A 20,067-nucleotide genomic window follows, 5' to 3' on the forward strand; every position below is an offset into this window, starting at 1 on the left:
TAATGTGACAGTGCTCCTAAGCATGTCACATGAGGTTGACCCATTTAATTCTCAGTGGTTGTAAGCTATCATTTTAACCCCATTTTATACATATCTGAGCAGAAGTTAAGTGAATGACCTAAGGTTACCTACCACACCTGGTGGATAGACTCCAAAGGGTGGTGCAAGAGGCCATTTGTTAGACCTAGAATCTACAGTCAATGACCTGTAGGATATTGGCCAGCCCGTAGCCACCTAGTTTAAAAGCTACATTCTCTACTGTTTATCTTTAAAAATTGTAACTAAACTTTCTGAATGCAGATTTGGCTACAACACAATCTTTGCTAGGTAGTATTTTCTCAATTTTTTAAAATAGCCTGTTTGTTTTGATTTTTCTCTTTACCCCAAGCATTTTTAGCCTGTTCTTAAGTATTAGTCCCTATGCCAGGTAGAGTTAATGACTTCCTCAGAATATTGGCCAAACTGAAGCTCAGGAAGGTCTAGTGATGTCCAAGGTTACAGAGCAGAATTCCTGGGCGTCTCGTTCTAGACTGCTAGACCTGTAAGTGAATCTGGCTTGTCCTGTACCACTAGTCACAGCTGTTTCCTCCGTTTATAATTACTGATGCCATGCAGTTGGGTACATGTCCATATTTTCAAGGGGGAAAGGGGATAGTATCAAGACATTACCTAGTTGTTTTCTGGTATCCGCAGGTTAGTTGGGTGGTGGGGGTAAGGGAGAACTTGCCTAAAGTATTTTTCTGTGTGCTTGGTGGTGGTGGTGGTGTTAAATTGGGAGGGAGAGTGAATTTAATTTCCTTATGCCTAAAAAACTTACTCATTTTCCTATAAGATATGAAACATACTGCTAAATGTTTGCATTAATAACTATATATATATATATATATATCATACAAAACTTTTCTTTTTAAAAGGCCACATCTATCCCAAATTTCTCTTACATGGGAGCTCGCCTGTGTAATTACCTGTCCCATCATCTGACAATTAGTCCACAGAGTGGCAACTTCCGCCAATTACTACTTCAAAGGTCAGTGTGAATATGAAATTGAAGGAAAACTACTTTTAAACATTCTAGAATTTGGTTATTCCTCTTTTCTGAAGATTGTGTGTTGCAGAAAGTGGCAAGGGAGAATAGGGTAGGTCATTTTTATTTGCATAAGAAATGCTTATAGTCAACCAAATCAGATTTTTTTTTGTTTGTTTGTTTTTTCTGTTATGGTCTCTGTGTTTGGTTTTGTATTTAGAAAGACCTTTTCCAAAATCTCAAAAATGCTTACTTAAAATACTTTGAAGTTTTAGTTTGAGGAGGGATCTAACTTCATTAAGATTAGAATACAAGTGAATAATTCATTTTTTTCTGATTTGAAATACCACCTTCATCCCTTTCCATTCTTAAATTTGGATTTTCAATCTGGACTTAACAGTCTACTCATCACTTGATCAGTTCTTTTTGTTTGCCATACAAAAACTGGAAATTCTAATGTTTTGAATATTTGGTCATCATTTATTTATTGACACGGGGTCTTGCTGTGTCGGTACAAGCTAGCCTTAGACTCACTGCGTGGCCAGGCTGACCTCGGACTCAAGAGCCTTTGCCTTAGTCTCCTAAATGCTGGGAATATAGGTATGCACCATACCCAGCTCTCCCAATTCTTACACTTTTTTTTTCCCCCCCTCTTGGCCTTGAACTCACTATCCCAGGCTGGTCTCAAACATGATGTGATCATCTTGAATCAGCTTCTCAGTGCTGAGATTATGGGTGTGTACCAGCACACCTCAATTTCTCCCATTCTTTCTGTCCTTTGTGTCACTGCTTTTCTCCAATGAATTTTTTTTTTTTTTTTTTTTAAGTACCAGGGTTCAAACCCAGGACCTTGTGCTTGCTTATGCTGCTAAACTATCTTCCCAGCCCCCACTTTATTTTGTTGTTTTTTTGAGACAGGGACTCACTATACAGTTCAGCCAGGTCTCAGAGTTTTTTGTAGTTTGTCCATTAATTTTTCTGCTTTTTTTATCAAGCAATACTGGGATTTGAATGTAGGACCTTGCTTCTTGTATGCTAGGCAGGTACCCTGCAACTAAGTGACATCCCTAGCCCTTTTTATTATGAAATGGGGAGTTGCTATCTCCCAGGTTGGCCTCCCACTTGGGATCTTCCTGCCTGAACCTTGAAAACTAGCTGGAATTACAGGCATGCAACACTGTGCCTCGCTCTCTGTTCTTTAAAGATACTTCTAATGAGCCTGGCACGTTAAAGGTTTAAGGTGTTTAAGGTTTAGTCTCTAACACTAGGAAAAAAAAAAGTGAAGTTGGTACTTCAAATGCTTATGTAAAAGATGGTTTGTGCTGCTCTCATGACTAGAGCATTCTGGGTTAAAAAAAAATGGGTTCTTGTCTTATCCTTTACACCCAGTTAAATTCCAAATACATCAGCAACTCAAAGCAGTACACTAAATACTGTACTAAGGATGAAAACTGAAAAAAAAAAGTTCTTGGGTAGGTATAAACCCTTTCTAGTGAGACATAATACACATGGGTCCTAAAAGAAGACATTAACGTAATTGACTATAGCAGTTTGTAGAAAGCATCAATTTATGTGAAATGAAAACAGGAAAATTTACATCATTGGTCAGCTCATTTGGATATACTGAAAAAGAGACCTTAGGAATCAGTGAGAAATAGACCAGTGTCTTAAGAGAAATACTTGTAATGCCTCTAGGTAGGTTCAGTTCAGAAAAATATAGGTGATGGTTTTCAAAATTACCTATAATTAAAGAAATGTAAATTACAGCTTCTGGACAGAAGTGGGTGCTTCCAGGAATCAATACCAGAAGGGCTCCTTTAGGGTATTCCCCAGTGCTAATCCCCAGCTGTGCCTTGCAGTTGTGTAGATACTGAAAATAGGGTGTAGACCTTGCTCCCACCTTAGAAACTGATGTATAGCAATTAGTCAGTGGAAGCTGAGTTGTCTTTTTTTTTGTTTTTTTAATCTTTCTAAAATTTTTATTTACTTATTTGATACAGGGTCTTGCATGCAGCTCCGATGCATGGTGATCCTCCTGTCTCAGCCTCCCCAGCACTGGGATAACAGGTGTGCACCACCACACCTGGTTTCGGTGGCCGGCGTGGAATGCGGTGCCAGGGACCAAACCTGGGTCCTTGTACTTGCCAAGCAGATGCTTAGATTGCTGAGCTATCTCCCAGCCCTTTTTTGTTCTTAAATTGAGAGCCATTCTTCTGGTTTTCTTTGATTTGTTTTACCCCCGCCCCACATACAGTTCTATAACACTATGATGCTGTAAAAGACAGTAATGCAGAGGAATGCAAATGGTACAAGTGAAGAGCAATATAGTTTAATTTACTGAAAAATGTATACTTTGAAAAAGATAAGATTGAGGAACAGTGAGATAGCTAAGCTGACTAAGCACTCACTTAGGCAAGCTCGGACCAGGGTTCGATGCCTGGCATCACAGGCTGCAGCAGCCCCTACCCCCAGGCGTGCTGAGCCTGGACCATGTCTGGCCGTGGTGGCACAGGCATGTAATCCCAGTGCTGGGGAGGCTGAAAACAGGAGGCTCACTGTGCGTAGTGAGACCCTATACCAAGTACATTTAAAAAAGAAAAAAGTACCAGCATGCAGTTCCCTTACCTTTACAGCAGTTACCTCTTGGTTGTTGTGGTACTAGGGGCAACTTTGATCTTTGTTTTCCTTATTTTTACTTTTGTGGAAAAAAAGATACATTGCTTTTATAACTGAAAATGCTTAGCTTTAAAAAGTTTAAGGGTCTTTAACCTAGATAATTAACCGTGTACAAAGAAAAGGATTTACTTGGCAGAAACATCACGTCCTAATGTACAATCTAGTAGTCCTAGCATTTTATGAAAAAAACGCTAACCAGCAAAGTTGTAACAGAAGGGAAAGAAAACAACCAGCAAGGTGCTTGGGCAGCTGAGTTGGTAATAATTAACTTGTCTTTTCCATTATGAGTCAGAGCATTCTGTCTATAAATGCCGCAACTTTTTTGTACTGGGCGTTACTATGTATGGTAAGATAACATTTGATTCAAACAGAAAATGATAGCTAATTTAACACAGCTGGTAAATACTGGATGGCCAGAGAAGCGTTATAAGCTGTGCTGGGTTTGTGGTGGTCTCAGAGTGCCCCTTGCTGGATACTTAGGCAATAGGTGATTTCTTTGTGGGGTTTTTTTTTTTTTTTGTTTTTTGTTTTTTGTTTTTTTTTTACTTTAAGAAAAAAACATAAAAAGGCTACGTGGAAGCCATTCGATCTTCTTAATCTCTTCTCTTTTGATCTTTAGAAGAAAAACTATCAAAATCGGTTTTGCCAGAGAAATTACTTTCCCAGTTTTGGCACCACTTTATCAATAAAGAAAAAAAATACTTAGCTCCAAAATGATAAATATAACTTGTATCAGTAGCTGACTCCATAAATGACCAGCTTCCTGTATTAGATATCTATCAGGAAATGTGACTGAAGCTCCAGGATGCATTTTTGGTGGTTGTTGCCTGTGTGACACTAATGGGCCGAGTTAGGAGAAAAGTCAGCGGAAATGCCGTTATTTTGGTGCTTTAATTTGCATTTGGAAATAATTGCGTTGTACAGTTGAGTTTTTCCTCGCTAAAATGAGAAATAAGAATAATAAACTTCAATGTTTATTTTCAGTTTAGTTGGAGGCCAGTTGTACACATATATTTTAAAGACATATTTCAAAATTTCTTCCATTAAAAACAGTAAAAAAAAAAAAATTGGAGACAATTTGGGTAAAAGAAGTGCTTTCTGAATCAAAACCCTATAAGACAAAGTAAACCCTCCACCACGATTTTGGCAGTGGTCTGTTCTGTACCTCATGAAATGCATGTGGCTTAAACTCAAACAAACAATGTGGTCGTCTTATTTTTTACTATTACTAGTTTATGAACACTGGGAGTCTTGCTATGAAAGATAATGTGTTGGGTGTCCAAAGAGGAACCCTTTTTCTTTATTATGTAATGCCAGGGCATTGGGTCATTGACAGCCAAACTGATAAGTGGTCATCTTGATTGACTTTATAACGCGCTAGACAGATAGCTCAGTGGCCTAAGTGCCTGCTTGGCAAGCCCAGCAAGCCAGGTTCAGTCCAGGTTTAACCCCTGGTACCACATGCCTGCTGGTCCACGAAACCCCGTGTGGTGGAGCACGCCTATAATCCCAGTGCTGGGGCAGCAGAGACTATGAGTCTGAGCTGCATAGCAGAAACCCTGTATCAAATACATACATACATCATACAATGTGAGATTATAAAAGATAATATCTTTATTAGATGTCGGACTGAATATGAAGTTAAAGATCAAGCTGCAAAAGGGGATGAAGTGACTCGAAAACGATTTCACGCATTTGTACTCTTTCTGGGAGAACTTTATCTTAACCTGGAGGTGAGAAAACTTCTTTTTTTCTTAAGTACTACTGGGGAAACAAACTGATCTAAATAAGGAATTCTTCACATTACCGTTTTACAACATTAAATGTGAAAAGAAAGGGGCAATGGAGAGTAAGAAAATAATTGTTATTAATTTACCGTTGAACTCATTGTACAGTCTGGTTTTTTTTGTTGTTGTTGTTGTTGTTTTTTACGGAGGTTAAGAGCAGAATATATTTATTGGGGTAAAATAGTTCCCGTTCAAGAGGGGGACAGAAAAAGGAACCTGAGTGGATTACCCCTACAGTCTGTATTTTAATGGAACTTTATAACACTAATTTGTTCTGCTTATGGGTAGGATGTTGGAAATAATTTCTAAACTTTAAAAGATTTTATGTACTCTTAGGAAAATGTATACGTTTGTAAGTTTTTTTTTTAAATATTTATTTATTTTTATTTATTACATTTATTTATTGTGTGTGTGTGTGTGGCCAGCTCAGCCCACCAGGGGGCGGGGCCGGCTGGCATGTGGTGCTGGAGGATTGAACCGCGGTCCCTGTGCTTTGCCAAGCTTGTTTCAAGTAGGTGCTTTAGACCACTGAGCCATCTCTCCAGCCCCGTTTGTAAGTTTTTGAGAGACAGAATTGGCGCCTTTGAATCCTTACCTCATAAATGCTAATAGAATTAGTATGTTCACTTTCACATGGCAGCTCCGACACCTGGCTGTATGGAACCCGAAGCTTGGGGCGAGTGCAAGCCTGGAGTGTGCAGCTTAGCCCAGAGTAGCTTTGGTTTAAATTAAATACGGTTTGCAGCTTGGTTTTTTTTTTTTTGGGGGGGGGGTGGAATGGCTAATTCAAGCTATTTGTTCTATTTCATAGCTGCTGCTTTTGATAGTAAAAACACTTAGACTCTGAGTAGCTTTAACTCTGTAATCATCATGATGGACAGCAGATACCTGGAACTAATTTCTCCTGACTCACTGAAATTTTGTGTTCTTAGGTCAACCTCTCTAGTCCCCACATCCCCCAAGAAAATATTTTTGGCTTATTGTATACATTCATTTTCTACATCAAGTACATTTGTACAAAGGCTGTAGCTGAACGTGTTTATGAACTCAGGTGATAACCTGTATATACCTATAGATGAGGTTTGCTAATAAAGAAGGTATCGATATATGTCTTGTTTAAAACACTAATGTGTGAATTTAGTATTCTAAACATATAATCGTATACGTATAATTGCAAATTTGAGTAGACAAATGAATCTGACGAGTATACACATCTCCATCAGTGTCTAAGAGGTCTGTATCCAGTCCAGTACCTTATTACACTTTTTTAATCATAGGACTTAATATTTTGAAAATCTCCTGCCTTACTCTTTTTTTCAGTCTGATTTTTATATAAGCCAAAGTAAGAGCAACTGGCTTAAAATTTGGTGTAAATGAAATCTTTCTAAGAATGTTTTTGATGACACTGGACGTGGTGGTACACACCTGTAATGCTTGGGAGGCTGAAAACAGGAGGATCATTACGAATCTGATCTGTGTAGTGAGGCCCTGTAGACTGTACTAAATACTTTTAAAAAAAAGAGCTGTCGATGACCTCGGCTACTAGGGAAGTTGAGGCAGAAGGATCACAAGTTTGCAGCCAACCTGGACAACTCAGTGGGACCTTTTGTCACAAATAAAAAGGACTGGAGATGTAGCTCAGTGTGTAGCATGCCCCTGGACTTTGGTCTCTGGTCCCTGGGGAAAAATAAAAAGCTAGCCACAGTGGCCTGTGCACAGTGCTTAGGAAGACATTATGCTCACACTGCCCTGCACTTTTGTGTGTAACTGAAATACTTATTTTGCTAAGACCTTGTTAGATCTTTTGTATATCTTTCACTACATTCAAGCTTTTTACGTTTTAAATTTTCTTTTGCCTTGAAAGATCAAGGGAACAAATGGACAGGTTACAAGAGCAGATATTCTCCAAGTTGGTCTGCGTGAATTGCTAAATGCCCTCTTCTCCAATCCAGTGGATGACAACTTAATTTGTGCAGTAAAATTACTAAAGGTATGTTTTACTTTTTTAAAAATGTGACAGTTTTACTCATAATTTAGGAGAAGGAAAGTAGATTACAGTGAATTCATGATGAAGTTCTTCAAGTTGAAACAGTTTAATAAGTGTATACTAATTTTGTGTATATGAGAAGCGAAATTTAGAAGTCAAATAGAATGTTTTCACCTGTTCTTAGATTCTCTTCTGCTCTCTGTGTGCCCAGTGAGGAAGACCTCATTCTGTGCCCCCACGTAGGGCACACAGACTCAGCTCTGTGTTGAGCTCTCCTGTATCCCATTGCACTGCTGACGCATTTCACTTCAGCCACGGCTGCACTGCTGTAGTCTTTCATTGTCTTTATATGTGTAGGTATTTCTGTTGAATTCCTAAACACAGGTTTGGTGGGTCAGCAAGCATGTATACTTTGTATTGACCATAACACGAAGTTTCCTTCCAAATACTGGACCAGGGTGTACTTCCAACATTAGTAAGTACACCTCTCCCCACATCTTGTAGTAAGGATCTGGGTTTTTGTTTTGTTGTAAGTTATGAGTAAAAACAGAAACCTCATTTTACATTTTATTCTCCCCCCCCCCCCCCCCGGTATTTAGGACAGGGTCTACAAGGTCTCAACACGTAGCTTGGATTCATACTGATCCTCCTGTTTTCAGCCTCCCCATTGCTGGGATTACAGGTGCATGTCACCAGGCCCAGTCTCAATTGCTGTCTCAGTGCACCCTGATGGTGGGGCCAGTACAGCATGCCAGGGATCAAACCCTGGCCACTGAGCTCTGCCTAAGCAGGCACTTTTGTCCACTGAGCTATCATGCTGACCCTTTTTACATTGTATACTTTGATCAATAATTTAAGCATTTATTCCTTTATTATTCATTATTTCTGTGAATTGCCTGTTTATATACTCAATTTTTTTTTTTTTTTAAAGATTTATTTATTTGGTACAGGGTCTCGTTGTGCAGTGCAGACTCATAGTGATCCTCCTGTTTTTAGCCTCTCCCCAGTGCTGGGATTATAGGCGTGCACCATCCACCATGCCTGGTTTCAGTGGCCAGCAACAGCACAGGGCTGGCATAGCATTTTAGTACTAGGAATTGAACCTACGTCCTTGCACTTGCCAAGCAGGTACTTAGTAGACTGCCTTTATAAAAAACTCAATATGTAATTCTGTATTTGTTGCATATTTTTTAAAGTAACATGTTCAGCCCATGGGTGGGATAGGTGCCTGTAATCAAAGTGTTCTACAAGGCTGCAGCAGAAGGATCAGAAGACTGATGCCAACTTGAGTAACTCAGTGACTTGATCTGAGACCCTGTCTCAAAATAAAAAAATGTGAAAAGAACTGAGAATGTAGCTCAGTGTGACGGCCCTGGATTCGATCCCCAGTAAGAAAAGACAAAATAAAAAAGTGAAATGTTTGTTAAACTATAACAGACTATTTTAGTCATACAAGATTTATGCAGCCATTGACGTACAAAACTCGTGATTAAAATTTTGGCACAGTTCATTCTTCTACAGTGGTACTTGTGCTCATAAACTTTATTTCCTTGATTCTGATTGCAGACCAAGTTGGATGAGAACCAAATCAAAATCAGTGGTTAGGTGCACTGTTGTGTTTTGTTTTGTCTTTTTGAGACAGGTTCTCGCTGTGTAATTCTGGCTGACCTTGAGCTCACTTTGTTGTCCAAGCTGTCCTCAAACTCCCAGCAATCCTTTTGCCTCAGCCTTCTGAGTGCTGGGATTCAGGGGAGAGCCACCATGCCTACCATCACTGGTTAGGTTCAGTGTTCACCTAGACCTAGGAGAGATTTCATTTGAATCTTGTTCATTTGGAACCAGAATCATGGAGAGAATTGAATTGGTAAACCAAAGTACCACTGTAATTTGTCTCCTCCAAGAAAAAAACTAGATGGGCCATAGAGATAGCTCAGTGGTATAAGTGCCTGCCTAGGCAAGCTCAAGGATCCAGGTTCATCCCTGGTACCACATGCCACACAGGCTCCACCCAAGACATGCCCGGCAAGATGGGGTGTGGTGGTACACACCTGTAATCCCAGGACTGGGGGAGGCTGAAAACAGGAGACTCACTACAAGTCTGAGATACGTAGCGAGAACCTGTACCAAATGCATAAAAACCATTAAAAAGAAAATAGTAGAACATGTAGAGGTTTGTAAATGTTGCTGGGTAGGCAGAAAGTATTTATATTAACCTGCTATATACTTGAACTGCAGTTCTTTTCAGAATTTGTGTACTGAACTTTTTTATTGATACCGGCTTTAGTTGACAGGGTCAGTTTTGGAAGATGCTTGGAAAGAAAAATTAAAGACTGACATGGAAGAAATTATTCAGAGAATTGAAAATGTTGTCTTAGATGCAAACTGTAGCAGGTAGGAAAAGAAGCTAAAACATGTTAGTTTGTTGCTGTTTTGCATGTGTGTGTGGGACATTAATCTACTATACTTGTTCAGAGTAATTGAAGTCTTGCAGACTGGTTGACAGGGTATGTAAAGATTGCAGTTTTACCTTTGGTTTCTCAGGCACTTTTGTTCAGTTACATTTTAAAATTGAAGTAGTAAGGTTTTCCTGTTAAAAGATGAGTCTGATGAAGAACCAAATGATTTAATGCAAACAAATACTGTGTGAAGAACTGCTGTGTCTGGTAAGAAATCAGAATGTTGAAGAGCTGTCAGTTAAGGAACTACCTAGTCACAGTTATGTGGGCCCCATTTTAGGGCTGTTATGAGGCCGTGTTTTGTTGTATAGTCCAGGCCGCCTCAGCCTCCTGAGAGTTGGGGTCACAGGCATGTGCCACCTCACCCGGCTGTCTTGATGTTTTTAAAAAATAAAAATAAGATGAAGTTATAACATGATAGGAAACACCTAAAAAATTAAATATTGGGTGTACACATTAAATTAGAAAACAAAGTTTTAGGAATCCATGAGTTATTTTGGAACCTTATTACACATATGGTGAATACCTATTAACTCGTTTTGGACTTTTGTCTGCAGAGATGTAAAACAGATGCTCTTGAAACTTGTAGAACTCCGGTCAAGTAACTGGGGTAGAGTACATGCGACTTCAACATACAGAGAAGCAACACCTGAAAATGATCCTAACTACTTTATGGTAAGTTAGGGTTTATGTTTGAAATTTTGCTTATTGCTTGAACTTTTCATTGACACAGGATTCCATAGGAGGCATTGACCTAGTAAATAAAGACAAAGGATCATCTAGAGACAGAGCTGTCCCCTGACAAAGGACATTGATGAGGATGGTCTTGAGTCAGTGTAGAGATGCCAGGAAGTAGATTTTCTAGAAAATTAATAATCAAAGTTCAGCATCTCAGATTTTACTTCATGTGTTATAGACAAAAAAATAAATAAATAAAAAGGACCTGCCAAATAGCTCAGTGGATTAAAGTGCCTGCAAGCAGGGGCTGGAGGTTCAATCCCCGGGCCTGCCATGTTGGCCCTGCCCCCAGGGGCCCGCTGAGATGTGATTGAGACGGGGCATGGTGGTGCGTACCTGTGATCCCAGCTCCTGGGAGGCTGTAAACAGGTGGATCACTACAAGTCTGATCTAGTAGTGAGACCCTGAACACCCTGTAGACCATTCCTTAAAATAAAAAAATAAAAGAAGAAGAAGTAGTAAAACATGGCTATAGGCCCGTGGTAACCTGAGCTGCTGACATGGCCACATAGAGAGCAGCTATGAGAAGTGCTCCCACAGCACTGGTCTCGGCAGCTCGTAAAGAAAGGGGAGAGTGCAGCCTAAAAGCTGACATTAAATCATCACGTACAGAAAAATCGGTCAGCAGTGCCAGGCATTAGAACTTTAGGAACATGAAATTAAAAGAACGGAAGCCTAGGCTTGTACTGAGTGAAGTGCAATGGGTGCTGGGAATTCAGGGTGGTTTTGTTTTGCTTATGCTTTCAGTATCTAGTACAGAAGAAGAACATCAGCCATTCTGTACTAAATTTTACATACAAAATATTCTAAATGAAAAATGTTTTCACTTTGATTTATTCTAGAATGAGCCAACATTTTATACACCCGATGGCGTTCCCTTCACTGCAGCTGACCCAGGTACATTGTCTCATAGTCACCTTCACCCCCACGCTTCTGATAAGGTAGTAAATTCTAGACACCCACTCTTTACCAGTACAAGTGTAACGTAATCTGCTGGGTACATTCTAAATCACTAGGATAAAGGTTTTTCTAACTTGAGTCACTTCAGATTGACGTCTGATGGTGCATATAGTGTTTTGTTACTGTGCCTTAGGATCGGAAAATCCCTGAATTACCTGCAGCCACTTGTATATTTCCTTGTTATACTCTTAAGATTTTAGGTGGTTAGGATAAAGCTGAAAGATGATTCTAGGTCACTACATAGTCAGAGACGATTTAGATTAGCACAACTTAATACAGTCTTCATTAATTCGTGATTTGGAGTTAATTAAAATTAAATATCTGCGTATGTCCCAGAGAAGGGTCATTTATGGACAGATTGCTTTAGTTATGATGGAGGGGACTACGGGGTGAGCAAAATAACTTTCTCACTTAGTACAAACCACAGTCAACTTGTAGTTTGTTCCTTTTGAGGATTGTTCCTTTTGTTTCTTTGAGGAGCAGGCATTGCCAGGTGTGTGCCCCAGCACAAGTCAAGTTGAGGAAGTAGTTAGGTCACATTTGCCGGCATCCTCAGCCTCACTCAGTGTCACTAATGTGCCAACCACTGCATTTGTGCCACTTAATACTTGCACCAGCAGCTTATGAGCGTCCTGCTGCGTATCCTTGGCAGTACTTGTTATCAAACTTAGGGTTTTCAGTCCAGTTGTGTGAATTTTATTTCTCTGCCTGGTGAGATAGAGGTTCCTTTCCTTTTTCTGTTGACCTTTTGATTTCTTCCTGTGAAAACTGTCTGTTTGCCCTTATTTTTGTTGGGTTGTTTGTATTACTGATGTGTGACTGTATTCTAGAAGGGGATCCTTAGTCATCTGAGGACCTCACTTCTCAGTATGCCTCTTCTCATTTTGTTTAAATGTCTCATCAGAGCTTTGAGTTTTAATATGAAATTTATCATTCTTATTTGTGCTTTCTCTGATTTTACCTAATCACTAAAATTTTATTTTCTTCTAAAAAGTATTTACTTTGCTGCTTTCAATATTTAGATCTTGAATGCGCCTGGCTAATCTTTGTATGTGGCAGGTGTAGGAGTTCAGTATTGTTCCCATTGGCTTGTCTCGGAGTAAGTGCTGTGTCCTGCTTCTTCCCCTAGCGGATATGCCCACTGTTGTGCATTGCGTTTGTTCACCTGGCTCTTCTGTTAGTCTTTCTCCACTAGTACCACACTTGTAATTATTCTTGTCTTGCTGTAAATCTTCCTGTGTGTAGTAAGGCAAATCTCTCCTCTTATTCCTCGGTTACATTGATTTTTCACTTTAGTTAATTTGTTACCTATGCCTAGTTTGTGTAGTGTCTTATTATTTAATTTTCATTCATGGAAATTTAGTTTGGTTTATCCACACTGAATTTTGTTTTGCATTTCATTCAGTTTATCTTTTTTTCTGATCATACATGTTCGCTTTTTTTCATATTTTATTTTATTTTCTTAATTCTAATTCTGATGCTATTCACAATTGTCATGATACTTCTATAGCAAGCCCTTAAGCTTCATTCTGAAGGGATTTCAAACTTCTAGGGAAATAACAAATGTAAAAACTGTGAAACATAGCCACTGCCCTTTTATCTAGGTGTTCTTTTCCCCCCAGTACAGTTCTGAGATTGAACCCAGAATTTTTGCATTGAGTTGGATTCACATCCCTTGATATATGTGTATCTTGAGACATCCTAAGTTGTTGAGTTGTCCAGGCTGAACTTGACTTTGTGATCTTCCTGCCTCAGCTTCCCAGTGTGCTGGGATTACAGGGGTATCCATGCCCTTTGCAGACACACTTTTTCTTGACAGTTAAACTGAGTAATTCGTGCTGTCCTTAGATTTATTTTTTCCCCCAAACCATTTGAAGTTACATTTATTATGGCTCTGTATGAATGCTTTAATATGTTAACTTCCTGGTTTTCTTTTGTTAAAAGTATGTTATAGTTTGACTTATTTTTTATAATTTTTATTCATTTTAATGAAAAAATAGAGAAGAAACAGTTTCAAAGCAGGTTAGTAGGACATTTACAATAACACATTGCATATTGTTGTCTTCATAGTAGTTATTCAGAGAACAAGATGCAGACATGATATCTTGTCTAAACAGATTGTTTTGTATTGTTTTTTGTTTCTTTACAGTACCAGGGATTGAAGTCAGGGCCTCACGCTTGTCAGGCAGGTGCTTATTCTACTGAGCTATCTCCCCAGCCCTATAGTTTGAGTTACAGCAGTCTATTAAAAATGGTTTTAGGGCTGAGATTGAGTTCAATCCCCGGTTCCACAAAAAAAAATGGTTTTAAGTCTGTCAAAAATCTTTTCAAAAAATGCTTCCTCTGAGAGTGGAAGGGTTATATAGCAGCTAGGAATAGTTGTGTGTGTGTGTGTTTTTAAGGGATTGTTCTGGTGAGTAGTAGAAGTGTGAGGGGCGGGGCCCCTGTTACAGAGCCCTGTAGACCAGCGTCTCCAGAGCACCTGAAACCTGCTCCAGACTTAAGCAGATGACTGGTTTTGGGGTTTGTTTTTTAGACAGGGTTTCCCTATGTAGTTTAGGCTTGAACGCACTCTGTAGCCCAAGCTGGCCTCAAACTAATAGCCAATCACCTGCCTCAGCCTACTGTGTGGTGGGATTTTAGGTGTGTGGACAGCCACACCAGGCTTTCTGTGGATTTTCAGATCTAAGCCCCTAGTAACTGAGACCAGAGCCATCCCACAGCAGCTGTAGTGGTTTATTTCATTTTATTTCATAAAACCATTAGGTTTTTTTCGTTTACTTAGTGCCTTAATTATTATTATTTTTTAAGGTGAACTCTTGTAACAAAATGTCTTATCTACTGTCTCAGTCATTTATCAGGCTAGGTGTGGTGGTACATATCTGTAATCTCAGTTGGGAGGATGACACAGGAATATTGCTGTGAATTTGAGGGCTGTTTAGATTACAGTGAGTCTTTATCTCAAACATAAAATCAAACATTTGTACCAGGAAGCCTGTATAGTCAAAATGGTTCATAAATTTTCAACAGATGTCTTTATCCAACAATTATAAAGAGTTGGTGAGATAGCTCAGCAGACTTAAGTGCCTGCTTAGGCAACCACAGGGACAGGGTTCACGCTCCAGCACCACACGCCACTGGCCTCATCCCTGGTTGCTCAGAGCTAGCCACCGAGACCAGGTGTGGTGGCACAAGCCTATAATCCCAGCGCCCAGGAGGCTAAAAACAGGAGGATCACTATGAATCTGAGCTGCATAGTGAGACCTTGTACCAGATACATAAGATATAATAATATCCTTTCACAACCCACATAAACCCACTCTCCCAGGATTTTATGTGGCTTTCCTTAGATTTTAGGTAGTAACATTACGCTACATGTACACTGATCAACTTTATTGTTCAGAGGTAAGGATTCTGTGTAGACATACTAAGGTGAAAAAGTGCTGGTACCCTACCTGCTAGTGCAGGCAGGTAAACAACTGTCATTACTTGTGTCTCCTCAGTCTCGACCCACGCAAGAGAGGCTGGAACTGAAGTAAGCACAGTAGCTTAGGGAAGGGAAGAAAGGAAACCTTTCTGCTGAAACCCTGACAAGCTAAGCTCCCGATTAAATGAACGCTGTTATCTGGTAGCAAAGAACATATCTCCCTTAGAGGGCCATGTGGGGCAAGGGGGAGAAAAGGTGTGCGAGTATTTTCTGCCCGAGCGAAACCAGGATTTTGTCTCATGAAAAGCAGCATAGAGATGTGTGCAAACTGTGTGTTCATGCAGTGGAGTGGGCAGCTGGTGGTGAGTGTGACAAAGTGTTAATATGGGAGCCATGTTATGTAATTGGGGTTTACTGCTATCGGAAGAGACCTTTGGTCATTTTGTAGAATTTTTTAATGTAGTTTGTTTCTGTTGTCTTCAAGATTACCAAGAGAAATACCAAGAATTACTTGAAAGAGAGGACTTTTTTCCAGATTATGAAGAAAACGGAACAGATTTATCAGGGGCTGGTGATCCGTAAGTTGTTACTAGTTTGTGTTTTGTTTCTGTGAGATCAATTTTTAGGTAGAGAGTAGAATATAAAAAAATGATGGAAAAATGACACTTTGGATGATATTTTAGTGCATTGTTTGGAACTGATAAGTGTACTAAAAATGTTCTGAAAACTCAGGCTCTAATTCTAAAAACATAGCTGAGGGAAAGAAAATGAAACATAGTATTCTTTTTTTTTTTTTGAAACATAGTACTCTTAAGCATAAATTTTGAGTAGGTTTTTGTTTTTGGTTGGTGTTGTTTTTTGTTTTGTTTTTTTTTGGCTGGCTCAGGCTGCCTTAAGGGCGGGTCTGGGGATAGAACCGCGGTCCCCTGCGCCTGACTGGGTTTGCCAGAGCAGGTGCTAAAACAACAGAGCTAACCTGCAAGCCCCCATAAGCATAATTGTTGAAACAATAGAGTTTATCATACCTAGAGTTTAAGAATCTCTGTTATTACCTTAAGATCTTGGGTGACCTCTGTGCTTGCTTCTCTGTCATGAGACAGGAATAATAGTATCCCTCCAAGTTTTTTTGAGAACTCATTGAGAATACATTAAAAGGAGCACATGGTAAAAGATTCGAATCTTAGCTTTTAAAGGATAGAGTGAAGAAGACAGGTTACTCTGGCAGTCTTCAGGCTGATAGATTGTAATTTTGTTCTCCTATCTCAGTTTCTTTACCTGTTACTCTCCCAGTATTTTATCAATTTTGTGTATTTGTATGAGCTACTGAGGTGGTTGTTGTTTTTTTTAATCTATGTTGATGGTGGTAGGAGAGCAAGTTATGTCTAACTTTTTCTTGTATCTTTCATGTGTACTCTAAGTTTTAAAGCAGCAAACCATTTTTATTTATCTTCTGATTATTAAAGATCCAGAAATACAAGGTTGCCATACTTTGACATAGTTTAATAGAAAATACAAAGATTTAAGGTCCCAGGGAAAACTAGAAAGCTTTAATACTGCTGGGTACTAAAAATTGTTCTTGGGAGTTCAATACCTGATTCCGCAAAAAAAAAAAAAAAATCTGATAAAAGTCCCTGCAAGAGACAACTGGGGCAGGGGGACATACCTATCCACTCGGGCCCCCCTCCTGTCCCTCTCTTAGACAGGAGCTTTCTCTCAATAAATATATTCTGCTCATTAAAAAAAAAAAAAAAAAATTGTTCTTGGGCTGGGGAGATAGTTCAGTGGTCTAAGTGCATGCCTAGAATGTGCAAGGACCTGGATTGATCCCTGGTACCACATGCCGTGCCAGCCCCGCCCCCCCAGGCACACTGAGCTGGCCACCAAGACCAAGCTTGGTGGCGCACACTTGTAATCTTAGTGCTGGGGAGGCTGGGATAGGATCACTGTGAGTCCGATCTATGTAATGAGACTCTGTGTCAAATAAATAAATAAATAAACGTCAAGTTGTTGTTGGCATTGAACATGGGTTTTCTCTAAAGTTGTGCTCAGTGAGCATCGTACTCGTGCTCCTATGAGCTCCTGGATATAGCTGCATGTGATGGCTTCATTACTTGGAGTGGAGAAGTGGAAGCATCTGCAGCTCGTGGGCTTGGCAGGCGCCTTTCTTGCACATGTAGGTGGAAAACGGTTTTGAGGGTGGGGTGAGAGTGCCATGTTGTGTGGGAAAACATGTGCAATTAGGTGAACACACACTTAGTCAGAATTTTACATTATTAGGGCTGGAGAAATAGCTTAGTGGCATGAGTGCCTGCCTTCTAAGTGCAGGGTCCTGAGTTCAATCCCCAGTACTACCTCCTCCCACAAAAAAAGTTATGTACTAACCTGTTGTTACCAGTCACTTTTTAAAATTTCCAAATTTCCAAAATAAAAATGCTACAGGGCCTTTTTAACACAACCATGGGAATTCAGTAGCAGTGTATATATTACATTCTTTATTGGCTCTTTACATTTTCCTCCCATACTTCATAAATAAGGAGACCTTGCTTTCTCTCATTTTAAACTTCTAATAGTTGGGGGAAGATTCTAGAATGGGTAACTTGTAAGTTAGCTTCTTTTTAAAAAAAGTCTTGGGCTGGTGAGATGGCTCAGTGGTCTAAAGCACCTACTTAGAACAAGCTTAGTGAAGCCCGAAGCCCAGGGACCATGGTTCAATCCCCCAGCACCACATGCCAGCCAGCCCGCCCCCTGGTGTGCTGAGCTGGCCACACACACACACACACACACACACACACACACACACACACTAAATAAATAAATAAATAAATACAATTAAAAAAAAAAAAAAAAAGTCTGATTCTCTAGGGGCCAGGGAGCTGGCTCAGTAGAATAAGCGCTTAAGGGCCTGAGTTCAATCCCTGGTTCTGCCAAAAAAAAAAAAAAAAAAAAAAAAGTCTGATTCTAGATAGATGGGAATGTAACTAACTTGTCATTGTAATTATCTAGCAGGAATAATATTTTCTGATGTTAAATATAATGAAATAGTAAAATACCAAGAGGTGAACTGTGTAGATGAAATTATGTAGCTGTAGTATAATTATTAACAACATATATCTTGAGCTCCAAGTTTATATGTCAAGGCTTTGATTAATAGCCTTTAGGTAAACAGATTCAAGAATACAGTAGAATCTTAATATCAGATAAAGAGATGCAAAATTGGTGTGAAGTTCACTTGTTGAAATAAACACTCGTTTCTTTAGGGTCTACTTAGATAATTCTAAAATTAATCTTGTGTTTGTTATAATTCAGCCTAAGGTCACATTCTTTCTGTGGCTTTGTAATTTTAAGACATTTTCTGCATTGAAAAGCATTAAACTTATGAATTATCTTTGGGTTCTTTTACAGATACTTGGATGATATTGATGATGAGATGGACCCAGAGATTGAAGAAGCTTATGAAAAGTTTTGTTTGGAATCAGAGCATAAGCGAAAACAGTAAAGTTAAATTTCGCCGTATCAGTTTTATAAAAGTTTAGGTATGATGACTTAGCAAAACCCGAGAAAGCGAGATCATGTGTCATACTTATACCAAATTAAGGCTGTTGAGCTATGTTACTAATGTATGCAACTTCAATTTTGTTTAACAATATCTGCCAAAATAAACTTTATTCCCTATAACTTAAAATGTGTATATATATAAAATAGTTTATTATGTACAGTTAATTCTACTGTTTTGGCTGCAATAAAATCATTTTGAAATAAATGAAATGTTGAAAGTAAATTTTGCTAGCTGGTTAGATGCTTATACTTTTAAGTTTTCTTTCATGAAGGAAAAAGTCAGCCTAGAAATACATATAGTTGCAAAATGTAGCATTCATTTTTTAGATAGGAATACTACTGCTTTTACTTTAGTTTGATACTTCTCATTTAATTGAATTTCAGATAGTGCTGGTTGTGATGGCACACACTTGAGAGGCTGAGGCAGGAGGATCACTGTGAAGTGGAGGCCCGTCTGGGCTGCGTTCTAAGTTCTAGGCCAGCCTGAACTGAGTTCAGGGAAACCCTCTTTTTTTTTTTTTTTTTTTTTTCCAATCTTGTATTTATTAATTTGGTACAGGGTATCTCTACACAACTCAGACTCATAGCGATCCTTTTGTCTCAGCCTCCCCAGCGTTGGGATTACAGGCAGGCGGCACCATGCCCAGTTTTGGTGGCTGGCACAGTGGGCCTAGGGTGTAGCCAATGTCGACGCATGTGGTACCTGGGTACTCACGTTGCCAGGAGGGTGCTTAGACCGCCGAACTATCTCCCCGGCCCTGAAACCTCGTCTAAACACAATAGTCATGAACATCCTTTGCATTAGTCTTGGAATGTATAAACAACTGATTTACATATACAGGTGGTGTTTGATGCAAAGGATGTGTGAACAGGTCATTAATGGGGGAGGAAATTTCAAGTTCCTAGCTAAACAAGACTCCTCGCTGAGGATTCATTCCTGTTCAGGAATTACTGTTTGCTTTCTTTTACTTCACTAACTTCATCCCCTAAGGCCTAGAACATTATTCTGATTGATTTATATGGCTTTCTCATTTTTATTTTGTAGCATGGGCTGTATTTTTTACTAGAGAATTTTACTAGATATTTGTCATTCAAGTTTTCCTCTAATTGCCATGCTTTGAGGTTCCCTTTTCTAATACTTTTAATATAATTGGTACCACCTCAGCCCAGTCTAAGTAATATTTTTACTTAATGGCAAATGTTTTTCCAACTAACAAAAAGTAAAACATATACAAGAGTGACCTGTAAATATGCATGTAAATAGTTCTGTGAATAGCGCACTGTTTTACATTGGGCACATCTGTGTCTCCTAATACAGCTAGCTTTCTTACTTTCTGCTTGTTTGTTGAGTCTGAATTAAAATTAGACTTTGAAAATAAAACTTGAATAGTTTTGTTTGCTCAAGTTTTTGAAGTATTCTGGTATTTTAAAGAATTTGGTGTTTTATTTATATAATA

At 39.1% G+C, this 20,067-nt stretch overlaps 1 protein-coding gene across 1 annotated transcript in view; it reads left to right on the forward strand.

The window, feature by feature from the left end:
* The window catches only part of Paip1 (poly(A) binding protein interacting protein 1), a 30,804-nt gene extending 11,976 nt beyond the window's left edge, over nucleotides 1-18,828 (forward strand). Inside the window, exons 3-10 of the mRNA XM_004647299.3 lie at nucleotides 915-1,027; nucleotides 5,322-5,433; nucleotides 7,352-7,477; nucleotides 9,759-9,865; nucleotides 10,488-10,605; nucleotides 11,511-11,565; nucleotides 15,540-15,633; nucleotides 18,458-18,828. Of these exons, the coding sequence (XP_004647356.1) occupies nucleotides 915-1,027; nucleotides 5,322-5,433; nucleotides 7,352-7,477; nucleotides 9,759-9,865; nucleotides 10,488-10,605; nucleotides 11,511-11,565; nucleotides 15,540-15,633; nucleotides 18,458-18,551 (819 nt within the window). The 3' untranslated portion in view covers nucleotides 18,552-18,828. The remainder of the gene's footprint in view (nucleotides 1-914; nucleotides 1,028-5,321; nucleotides 5,434-7,351; nucleotides 7,478-9,758; nucleotides 9,866-10,487; nucleotides 10,606-11,510; nucleotides 11,566-15,539; nucleotides 15,634-18,457) is intronic.
* Nucleotides 18,829-20,067: the final 1,239 nt, after the last annotated feature.

This window comes from Octodon degus, unplaced genomic scaffold (genome assembly GCF_000260255.1).
Source record: "Octodon degus isolate 3935 unplaced genomic scaffold, OctDeg1.0 scaffold00299, whole genome shotgun sequence".
NCBI lineage: Eukaryota > Metazoa > Chordata > Mammalia > Rodentia > Octodontidae > Octodon > Octodon degus.